The following is a 12,356-nucleotide window of genomic DNA, read 5'->3' on the forward strand; positions in this document are numbered from 1 at the left end:
GGGCCGTCACACAGAGAGCCATGAAAGCCAAATAATTTAAAAGGTATTTCCATGAGAGCCATATAATATTTTTTAACACTGAATATAACCAAATGTGTGCATTTTTAAGTAAGACCTTCATTTCTAGAGAATAAGTCTCTTATTCTTTTTTTATTAACATTGGTATTCTGAAGCTAACCAATAATAAATAAAATACGTCTTACCATTAATGTGTCTTCTTGAACAGGTGTGGTAAAAAACTGACTGATGGATGGATTAAAATGCATGAGAATGTTTTATATTTTGAACATTATTTTTAACACTGTGATTACCAACGGAATTATTCATTACTTATCGTGTTAAGCAATGTCAGCTAAGATTTATCTGAGAGCCAGATGCAATCATCAAAAGAGCCACATCTGGCTTGAGGGCCATAGGTTCAGCAGGATCTAGTACCCCTGTACTAGATCCTGCTGCTTCAGTCTGCCGGCGACAAATTAACAAACAGACTTGAATGTCTGCCTTGGGAATTGAGAATGTGAATATCCATCTGTGTGTAGCAGCTTTTGAGCTTCTAATTCTGGGCACGGTTCGCCAAACAGTCGGTTTGTGAACAATGCTTAGAAGCTGGTCTGTGCCAAGAAAACAACCTATTCAAATCAAATCTACCAGTATTGTCCAAAACAGGGGTCAAGGATGCAACCAGAATTTTGCCAGAAGCATTTTGCTTTATTTTATGTTTTTTACCGTGTTGTGAATAGACTCTGATTTGCTCGGTCGTAGGAAATCAGACTTTATTCAGAGTTCTCAGGTTTTAAGTATTTCTTCTGCTGGCCAAACATAGGCTCTGAAATTCTCCTGCAGAGGCATCCTGCTTGCCCATGATTTTCTGTGATCAGAATCTGAATCAGAAGTACTTTTTTAGTCCCCGAGGGAAAATTAAGATTTTCATCACAATCCCAATCAAGAGCAGACAAACATTAAAGGGAGACGGAACTGGATCGCTGACAGGTCGGCCAACTTCCGGCGCCCTTTACAAAAAAGGCGGGAAACAGATAAACGCTGAGGAAGAGGGTGAATAAAATGAAAACAATATTCAGTCAAAGCCTGGGTCCCTGGAGAGCAGGTCCAGACTGAGGCCTAGGGAAGAAAAAAAAACTCATAGCCATAGCACAAATAAACATATGTGTAAGAGGGAAACATCAAAGAACACAAAGGACATTAAAAGAGCAGAGCTGATGCAACCAGCTGCCACTCCAGCAGTGCTATTTCTACATACTGCTATAAAAGTAAAAGTAAAACAACAACAAATATTTAACCAATAATATATATTGCGCACACATGATTGCACCCTGCATAGACAAGCAACCAAACAAAAACATAATTTCAACTCTGCAGTGTTCCACGCCATCATCTGCTGGCCAGAGACAGGCGCGCCCACCAACTCTCGGCCAGTTAAAGTCCACATGGATGAGCGAGCATGCGTCCAAGGAGACCGAAGTGTCCGATACCTGCTCATTCAGTCAAGACACAGTGAAGCTTGTCGGTCCCGGCGCTCAGTGCCAGCTCCGCAGCCCTGTCTCTTCATCCGCATCTCCTCCAGTCTCTCCAAATGGACTCTGGTGTGGCAGAGACCCAGCAGCTGGTGTCCAGTAGGCAGATCCAGAAGTTCACAAAAAAACACAGCAGAAGTCACAAAAGTGCTGCCCCTTGTCACACAGTCCCAAAGGGTCCCCAACCAAAAGGCAAAAAAAAACCCCACATAAAAACAAGAGGGAAACAGCGGGAACAGAAAAGGATGACACAAGAACACAGAGCTCCTGCCACCAGCAGCCACTACAGCGGCGCCATCTTAATGAAATACTTTTATGTTTTAGTTATGTATAAAAAATAATATCTTACCTCGGAGTAAAATGGAACAAGAACATGAAAATGAACAAGGTGCATCGCCACAATTTCAACCTCTTTTACGCTTCTGTCATTGTAATGAATGACGCACAGGGGCGCTACTAACTCCCATAGCATAATTTATTTTTAAAATATTGATATTTTTAAACAAAGCACTTACTGTAACCTAACAAAAAAACAATTTAACATTTTCTGAATTCTGAAATAAATAACTTTTCATAAAATATTTCAAAATCGATTTATTTTCCATTTAAGACTGCTGAACCCATCTTTCAGGTTTGTGTACTGATCTGTGCGGTTTCATAATAAATACCGTATTTTTTAATGAAGTTTGTTTTGTATGTAATGGTTAATGATGACATTGTTATTGAAATACAGATGACACAAAAGAACCATGGTAAGTAAGTGTGGCAAAACTAGTTGGCGGAAGTGACGTCGGTTACGCGCATGCGTGGACCGATCGGGTGATAAAGCAAGATGGCGTCTGACGGAGAAGTCCTAAACGCGGGCATTATATTTCTGTATTCTTACATATATGTTGTTTAATAGAGTACACACGGTTAATGATTGTTTTTAGCCGGATACATTAGTCTGAGCACACTTTGACACTTCTCTTGTTTGATAGCTTCATTTTAAGGTAGCTTGCAGCTAGTTTAGCTGGCTAGTTAGCTTAGCTTGTTAGCTGCTAACAAAGAGAAGCGGAAGTTGTTGAAACATCGCTAATTAGGGAACTAATGTGAGTGTAAAGTGTTGTGATTGTGTGAAAATGTGCGAAAGAACGATGGCAAAGGACGAGGAGGAACTTTGGCCAAGAAAAGAGGAGAAGGAGCGACAACATCAACTACTGGATGTTTATTATAAGAAACATCAAGTTGTGTTACACAGAACAGGTTTGTTTACTTCTTACTCTCACATCTTTACTAACTTTGTACTTGATTATTAACTATTCTTAAATATATTGTGTATAAGAAGTTTGGTTGTCTTGTGAAGATGATTTAAATACAGTCGTGGTCAAAAGTTTACATACACTTGTAAAGAACAGAATGTCATGGCTGTTTGGTTTTCTAATAATTTCTATAACTCTTATTTTTTTGTGATAGAGTCATTGGAGCACATACTTGTTGGTCACAAAAACACTCATGTTGTTTGCTTCTTTTATGAATTCTTTATGGGTCTACTGAAAATGTGACCAAATCTGCTTTTGATTGATTGTTTGATTGAAACTTGTATTAGAAGATTGCACAGTTCAGTATATATTCCGTACAGTTGACCACTAAATGGTACCACCCGAATAAGTTTTTCAACTTTAATCAATTCATGGCACAAATATATATATCAGCATAATACAGTCATCACACAAATTAATCATCATAGTATATACATTGAATTATTTACATTAATTACAATCCGGGGGATGGGATGAGGAGCTTTGGTTGATATCCTTACTTCAGTCATCAACAATTGCATCAACAGAGAAATGGACATTGAAACAGTGTAGGTCTTACTTAGTAGGATATGTACAGCAAGCAGAGAACATAGTGAGTTCAGATAGCATAAGAACACGTATATACATTAGAAATACATTTGATTAGAAAATTCTATGAAGAGAAAAGTTGTTTGCAAATGTGGTTACAATGCTAAAATATGAAAAGTTAAAGCTAAAAAAAGAAATACACCTTATTGAGTTAAAATTATTTCTTTATGAGCTTGGGAATATAACGACTACACTACCCAGCATGCAACGGGAGTGACGAGCATGCGCGGTAGCCACGAAAAGTGTTGCATGTCGTCACCCGGCTGTAAACGTCAAGAACTCAGCCAACACGCCTCGTCTGCAATATTTATAATTAGACTGACAACACATATACAGTGTGATTTTGCTTTGTTTACAAGGAAAGACAAACAAAAGTTAAAAAAGGGGGATATTTTGTATATATATGTATGTGCTGCGGTTGCTTTATAAACGTTGCGACAGCTGCCGTAAAGGAGGTGCGTTGCTAGCCTGGTTGCTATGTTTCCGGTTGGTTGTAAAAGTGTTGGTCATGTGTTTGTACCCTGCTCAAATCTCTCAGTAAATTTATTTATTGGATTATGTCTTTTGTTTTGAACTTTATTACACCTTGGAGCGTTTTTTCCCGTCCGTTGTTTTCCTGCTTTCGCTATCTGCGCCTAATGACTGAGCTACGTGACGTCGTTTCTTGTGATGTCTCACGGAGCATTTCTGGTCGGGACGGATTCGAATAAAGAACCAACTCTTTTCCTTTACTATAGTGGTCTCAATAATGGGTACCGGTTATCAAAAAGGGGTTCGAGTCCGAGGACTCGGTTCTTTTCTTATCGAACAACCGGGTAAACCGGTTTCGAATATCATCCCTAACGGTGGTCATGGTGTTCCTGGGATTAAAGGCCTCATCTTTTTTTCCTCCAACTATATTGCTGGGTGTTGTGGCCAAACAGCTCAATTTTTGTTTCATCTGACAACACATGGACAAAGATAAAAGTTTCTGGAGTAAAGTTCTGTGGTCAGATGAAAATAAAAATGAGGTGTTTGGCCACAGTACCCTGCAATATGTTTGGTGGAGAAAAGGTGAGGCCTTTAATCCCAGGAACACCATCCCTACCATTAAGCATGGTGGTGGTAGTATTATGCTCTGGGCCTGTTTTGCTGCCAATGCAACTGGTGTTTTAAATGGTACAAGGAAAAAGAAAGATTACCTCCAAATTCTTCAGGACAACCTAAAATCATCAGCCCGGAGGTTGGGTCTTGGGCGCAGTTGGGTGTTCCAACAGGACAATGACCCCAAACACATGTCAAAAGTGGTAAAGGAATGGCTAAATCAGGCTAGAATTAAGGTTTTAGAATGGCCTTCCCAAAGTCCTGACTTAAACATGTGGACAATGCTGAAGAAACAAGTCCAGAAAACCAAAACATTTAGCTGACCTGCACCAATTTTGTCAAGGGGAGTGGTCAAAAAATTAAACCAGAAGCTTGTGGATGGCTACCAAAAGTGCCTTATTGCAGTGAAATTTGCCAGGGGACATGTAACCAAATATTAACATTGCTGTATGTATACTTTTGACACAGCTCATTTGCTCACATTATCAGTAGACCCATAATAAATTCATAAAAGAACCAAACTTCATAAATGTGTTTTTGTGACCAACAAATATGTGCTGCAATCACTCTATCACAAAAAATAAGAGTTGTAGAAATTATTGGAAACTCAACACAGCCATGACATTATGTTCTTTACAAGTCTATGAAAACTTTTGATCACGACTGTATATACATCTGGTGTTTGCAACTGCGTGGTTGTTGTGGTTCTGTCTAATTAAACTACCCGTAAAAATAAATTACCGAGCCCAGTACATTTGTAGAGTAAACTTAAAACGATGCTTGTGCATATTCAGTAAAACACAAATATATTAAATAAATATAAGCAGCAATAAAAATATACTTTAGAATGCTTCTACACATTCTATTAAAGGCAAAGATAACATCCATCTATCCATCCATTTTCTACCGCTTGTCCCTCTCGGGGTCGCGAGGGGTGCTGGAGCCTATCTCAGCTGCATTCGGGCGTAAGGCGGGGTACACCCTGGACAAGCCGCCATCTGATCGCAGGACCAACACAGATTGACAGACAGCATTCACACTCACATTCACACACTAGAGCCCATTTATTGTTGCCAATCAACCTATCCCCAGGTGCATGTCTTTGGAGGTGGGAGGAAGCCGGAGTACCTGGAGGGAACCCATGCAGTCACAGGGAGAACATGCAAACTCCACACAGAAAGATCCCGAGCCCAGGATAGAACCCAGGACCTTCGTATTGTGAGGCACAGATGCCAGTGTTTCCATATATAGTATTGGTACCTAACAGAACTACACTTACGATTGGTTATCCGTATAAAAAACAAAACATTCCCGGGCCCCTGCAGTCTGCATAAAAACTTAAACATCAGTTTTCTCAGGGTGGTGTGGAAGGTGTTTATCCCTAAATCACAAAAAAGCTTTCTGGCACCACTACCCCTGGCCTTTCTGAGCAGGATTCTGAGACAGTCATTATATGCAACCTGGAGTTTGTGCAAGCTCTCTTTCTTGAACCTCACCCAGAGGGGTGCTGTGTACATAGGGGTGCAGTAAGCTCTAAACAAGTACACCTTCGCTTCATCAGAGCAGTAGTGACATTTTCTCACCAGCATATTGGTTTGGACATACAGACATACATATTGAAAATAAACCTAATAACTTAATTCTTGCCATCATCAATACATTGCTATGTCAGTGTGTTTCCTTCTTGGTCTGTGGATTTCAGACTGGACTAAGAGATCTCACTTTGTGCATTCCTCTCAGCACCTGAGCATGTTTATTTGACAGTAGACTAATATGAACAAAGTGAGCCTCTTGTCACTCATTCACAATTTTTCTTTCGGCTTCTTGCAATTCTCCTCCACACATTTTCCTGTATGCAGCAGTGTTAGTGACACTCACTTTAATGTTGGAGATGGAACTAGTCATTTTAATACAAAGCTGTAATACAGGCCCCCATATAGCTGCCCGGGATATGCCTGTTATATGTTTCTTTAATTTTGGACATTTTAGAATCGGCATGTTTTCGTCCATTAGTGTCAAGGAGGTGAAATTAGGTCGGAAAACCTTTTGACAAGTTGACTTCATGTCCAAACGCCTTAAACAGAATATATTACTTTTAAAGTAAACTGGATCATTTATCTTGTGTTCATGCATGATTTCCTGTCTCACACGAGCAGATTTTAGCTCAATTGAACTGCCTTGTTGTGTCGACCACTAAATATAGAAGCCAGGCGGTGGATACTGACACATTGACTTGAAAACAAAAAAACAGAACGTGTCTGTCGTCGTAGCCCCCGTTCCACATACAGTGGAAATCCTGGTTACACTTACAAACGTTGCTTGGCAAGATCAATGACGAAACATTACTCTGGGTTCAAGGCACGAAGAAAAATTAAATACACTTTCAAACCACAGCACTCGCAGTGAGCAAACTCAACCACAAGATGGCGTCAAAGCAGTGACAACAATACAGAATACAGATTTACACTGTAAACAACCTAATCTTTTCTCCAAGTTTATACATCAGTAACTGACATTAAAATCACAGGGGAAGCTGGAGCCTATCCCAGCTGCACTCAGGCAGAAGGGAATTAATGGCAATATAGATTTGAGGCCATTTTACCCACTCCTTGTAAAAAGTGGTCTTCTTTTCCAGTGAATAATGTTGTAAAGAGCAGTGTTTTTGTTTTCAGGCCAATTCATATAATAACTTGTTATTTTAAGTACATGTAAATGTACTGAATGCCTCATGTTACCAAGCAGATCTGGACATTTCTCAAGCATGTTTGTCATTTTATGTCCTGCAGATGTCTGTGAAGAGCAACTTTTGCCTGAAAAACAGGGGTGTAGCATCAGGATGGTAAAGGAAGATCCTTCAAAAAGGACGACCAAATGCAATGGACCCTCTGGCATCTACTTTTCTTCTTTGACACAGGCCCTTCCCTGTAAAAAGGAAGAGGAAGACTCACTGACCCCCCACATTAAAGAGGAACAGGAGGAACACAGTATCAGTCAGGAGGGGGATCAATTTGAAGGACTGGTGGAGTTCCCAGTGACTGGTGTCCTTGTGAAGAGTGAAGATGATGAGGTCAAAGGTGAAAGTGAGGAGAAGAGAGAGGCGGAGCCTCCAAGCAGCAGCTCAACACAACACATGACAACAGAAGCTGATGGAGACCACTGTGGAGGATCACAAGCAGACAAGCTCTTAGCTCCACTATCAGATAGTGAGGACACAACGTCACACTCTCCTGACACCGATGAAGACTCTAAAGATGATAAGACATGTCACACTGACAACACTCACTTGAATTGTTCTCTCTGTGACAAAAAATTTAAAACCCATATTCATCTGAAAAGACACATGAAAACACACACTGGAAAGAAACCATTTTCTTGTTCAATCTGTGGCTTATCTTTTACAAGGAAGGACAATATGAAAGATCACACAACAACACATAAAGGAGAAAAACCGTTTTCATGTTCTTTGTGTGATTCAAGATATGCACGAAGTCGAGATTTGAAAAAACACCTGAAAAGACACACTGGAGAAAACCTTTTTAAGTGTTCTGTGTGTAATTCAAGTTTTGTCGAAGATGAACATTTGAAAAGACACATGAGAACACACACAGGAGAAAAACCTTTTACCTGTTCACTCTGCAGTAAAGGTTTTGCACAAAGTCAAAATTTGAAAGTACACATGAGAACACACACTGGTGAAAAACCTTTTTCCTGTTTAACCTGTCGCTCATCTTTTACAAGGAATTAATATTTGAAAGTGCACATGAGAACACACACTGGTGAAAAACCTTTTTTCTGTTCAATCTGTGGTAAAAGTTTTACAAAAAAAAATGTGTTAAATGAACACATGCCAATACACACTGGAAAAAAACCTTTTACCTGTTCAATCTGTGGTAAAAGTTTTACACACAGTCAGAGTTTGAAAAAACACACAATTTTACACACTGGTGAAAAACCTTTTATCTGTTCAATCTGCAGTAAAGGTTTTGCACAAAGTCACAATTTGAAAGTACACATGAGAACACACACTGGTGAAAAACTGTTTTCCTGTTTAGTCTGTGGTAAAAGTTTTGCTGAAAGTCAAAATTTAAAAAAACACACAATAACACACACTGGTGAAAAATCTCATTCTTGTTCAATCTGCAACAGAAGCTTTGGTCAACGATCAACCCTTAGAACACACATGAGAACACATCCAGGAGAGAAAGTGTTGAGTTGCAGTGTGTGTGGTGAAAGATTCTCTTTTAAGTACCAGTGCAAGAAACACAAGTGTGCTGGTGAGAATAGAATAGAATAGAAAGTACTTTATTGAGAACAGCAGCAGCACATGAAACTGCAGGATTTGAAATAAACTGTCAAAATTTTGACATCAACACATAAAACATTTTTGACATTGTTGTTTGGTAACAATCTTTTAATAAGATTCTACATTTATGGATTTGTTATTTTATATTAGTTTTTTTTTTTTTTTTTTACCCGGGTACATGCAAAGCCATTTATCAACAACACCCAGAAATGCCGCTGGCTTTGCAGGGCGCAAGTTCTTCTAAGATGGACTGATGCAAAGTGGAAAAGTGTTTTGTGGTCAGACGAGTCCACATTTCAAATTGTTTTTGGAAACTGGACGATGTGTCTTCCGGACCAAAGAAGAAAAAAATTATCCGGATTGTTATAGGTGCAAGGTTCTAAAGTTAGCATCTATGATGGTTTGGGGGTGTATTCGTAACCCAGGCATGGGTAACTTACGCATCTGTGAAGGCACCATCAATGCTGAAAGGTACATACAGGTTTTGAAGCAACGTCATTCTCCTGGACGCGCCTGCTTATGTTAGCAAGGCAATGCCAAGCCACATTCTGCACGTGTTACAACAGCGTAGCTTAGTAGTAAAAGAGTGTGGGTACCAGACTGGCCTGCCTGTATTCCAGACTTGTCTCCCATTGAAAATGTGTGGTGCATTATGAAACCTAAAATACCACAATGCTCTCTATTGTATTGTTTGATTATCTAAATATTGCATAATAACAAGGTCCATGTTTAATTTAAAACACAATTTTGTACAGGTTGGGGGTCCTCGGCCTATAAAACGTTGAAGACCACTATAGAGCTTGACGATGTGGCTCGGTTGGTAGAGCGGCCGTGCCAGTAACCTGAGCTTCCCTGGTTCAATAGGCTTCTGATAATCATAGTCATGTCTGTTGTGTCCTTGAGCAATACACTTTACACTTGCTCCTGGTGGGTGATGGTTTGGGCCTTGCATGGCAGCTCCTGCCATCAGTTGGTGAATGGTTGGATGTAGAAATAGTGTCAAAGGGCTTTCAGTACCTTGAAATTAGAAAAGCGCTATACAAATATAACCCATTTACCATTTACAATGGAGCCCCCAGATTGTTGAAAAACTTAAACTGTACATCATGCAAGAATGGGAAAGAATTCCACCTGAAAAGCTTAAAAAATATGTCTCTTCAGTTCCCAAACCTTTACTGAGTGTCATTACAAGGAAAGGCCATGTAACACAGTGGTAAAAATACCCCTGTGACAACTTGTTTGCAATGTGTTGCTGCCATTAAATTCTAGTTAATGATTATTTGCAAAAAAATGTACAAGTTTTTCAAGTATATTGTCTTTGCAGTCTATTCAATTGAATATAAATTGAAAAGGATTTGCAAATTATTGTGTGCTGTTTTACCATTTACACAATGTGCCAACTTTATTAGTTTTGGGTTTTGTAGTTTAATAATACAATTTTAGACTTATTCATAATAGTTTTTTTTTTTATAGGTTTTTGAATTCATTGAAGTGTTGCATATTTTTATTTGTAATTGTTAATAATCCCGTAGATTAGCACCTTTATATGATTTACATGTTTACTGGTTCACATCTGAAACATCTTCTGGACCACTTCAGGAAGCATATTATTATTTACTTTATACATCATTTGAACAGTTGTCTTTTATCTAATTTTAAAATGTGTGATTTTATGAATTATCTGTTGGGTCTCTTTTGTTTTTACAAATTTACATTTGTGGATTAAAAAAAAAATCCCCATTGTTGTGTTTTAAACACTGTTTTACTTTTTTAATATCCCCAAAACTACATCAATGTCAATCAAAGTTTGGAGTGTCAGGCATAGGCCAATATTGTACATCTCACAGAGTTTACTTTGCATACATTCATAAAATAAACTGTTTATTTTGTTTCCCTATCACAGAACGAATAAGTGTTGTCTTTGTTTAACTCTAGTCCGTTATGTTCCCAACCATAAAGAGTGGGCGGTTAGAGTTGCTCACTTCTACTTTATTGTCAACTTCAGTGCAGTTACAATCCAAGGTGGCTCACTCACACCAGTCCGCTTACTTCCTGTACAGTGTGTCTTACTCTAAACGTTCCCCCCTGCAAAATGTATTAATATGCTGGAGTGTCAACGTAACAATCATATTGTGACATCCTTTCTCTTTTTTTTTCTTTTCAAAAGAGATTACTTTACCCTAACCCTATACTGCCTAATTATGTAGAAAAAAAACATAGTATTGCAAAATACAGTACAACTTAGATTGTACACATACTAAAAAACAGTTACAGTAGAAAACGAAAGTATCATCTTACTTACAAACCAACACAGGATGAAAACGAACAAAAAACAGTATCACCTGTCATTCTTTACTTTTATAGTATGGTTTTCTTTTCGTCTTAACCTAGAAATGTCTCATCAAATAGCAAGATATTTGCATCTTCCCTTTTTGTTTTCTAACACAACCAAAATAACATGTAACCCAGCAACTTGTCACAACTGTTTTGAAGCTTCAAAAGTCACTGTGTATAGTCTTTCAGAAAATGTCGACAAAAAACTCTACGACCTGCTCTGGTCACAGCAACCGACTGGTCATTGGTACGTTGCTGAATATCCATCGTAGTCGTGTCACTGAACGTTCCTGATTGCAGAGGCGGGGCAGGTGCTTCATGGCTGCGCCTGAGGTGTCGACGGTTCCTCCGCAGAACAGCACCTGACTCCAACTTCACCTCGTAAGACCTGTGTTGCATCTCCTTCAGCACCTTTGCGACTTTCCAGACTTTACACGGCTCAAAGGTCTGAACTCTCACACTGTCTCCCCTCTTGAGACAATCCAAGTCCTTGACTGAGCGGTTTTGATATCTTTCCTGCCTCAGTCTGTTACCTTACAGTCCCTGCTCACAGTCCATGACCCTCGGTGTCAAGAGGGTATCTTTTGTTGGCAGTAGGGTCCAAGTCCTACTTAACAGTCTCTGTGCAGGGCTTGTCTCCAGGCCTTGACTGGGTGTGTTTCGATGATCCAGGATAACCAAGTACAGATCTTGCCCGGCAGCCTCAGCTTTTAGCATAAGTCACTTTGGCTGTCTTTACCGCAGACTCGGCCATTCCGTTGCTGTGTGGGTATTCCGGTGATGAAGTTCTGTGCACAAACTCCCAACTTAGGCTGAATCTCTGGAACTCTTCAGACGAATGTCGTGGCCCATTGTCTGACACAACCACATCCGGTATGCAATGTCTTGCAAAGTGAGCCTTCAGCTTATAAATTACAGTGCTGCTTGTTGCGTCCGGCAGGTAATCTACCTCCCAGAAATTGGAGTACTAATCTACTGCAGGGGTCACCAATATTTTTTAAACCAAGAGCTACTTCTTGGGTACTGATTAATGCGAAGGGCTACCAGTTTGATACACACTTATGAGGTAGTAGAAAAGTTTCACCTTCATGACCTCCTCCGCTTCCGGCATCGTCAGTTCCATGTAAAGAGTAAACTCCTCTTTCCAACATTTCCAAGACTTCGCCAAAATAGCAGAGTCCAAACAAAGTGTTGGCGGAGGTCTCAGGTGCTCCA

General features: G+C 39.5%; 1 protein-coding gene across 1 annotated transcript; it reads left to right on the forward strand.

Annotated features, from left to right (window-relative positions):
- Positions 1-2,344: 2,344 nt before the first annotated feature.
- On the forward strand, positions 2,345-10,639 carry LOC133545604 (gastrula zinc finger protein XlCGF48.2-like). Its single transcript, XM_061891352.1, has 2 exons — positions 2,345-2,777; positions 7,291-10,639. Exons 1-2 carry the CDS (start codon positions 2,654-2,656, stop codon positions 8,247-8,249), a joined length of 1,083 nt encoding a protein of 360 aa, XP_061747336.1. The 5' UTR covers positions 2,345-2,653; the 3' UTR covers positions 8,250-10,639.
- The last annotated feature ends 1,717 nt before the right edge of the window (positions 10,640-12,356 follow it).

The sequence above is a fragment of the Nerophis ophidion genome, linkage group LG28 (genome assembly GCF_033978795.1).
Source record: "Nerophis ophidion isolate RoL-2023_Sa linkage group LG28, RoL_Noph_v1.0, whole genome shotgun sequence".
NCBI lineage: Eukaryota > Metazoa > Chordata > Actinopteri > Syngnathiformes > Syngnathidae > Nerophis > Nerophis ophidion.

What these genes read in the sequence shown, in the direction of transcription:
- LOC133545604 (XM_061891352.1), top strand. Translation starts at nt 2,654, where the DNA reads ATGTGCGAAAGAACGATGGCAAAGGACGAGGAGGAACTTTGGCCAAGA. An exon ending in AGTTGTGTTACACAGAACAG is followed by an intron (nt 2,778 to 7,290) that starts GTTTGTTTACTT and finishes TATGTCCTGCAG; the next exon opens with ATGTCTGTGAAGAGCAACTT.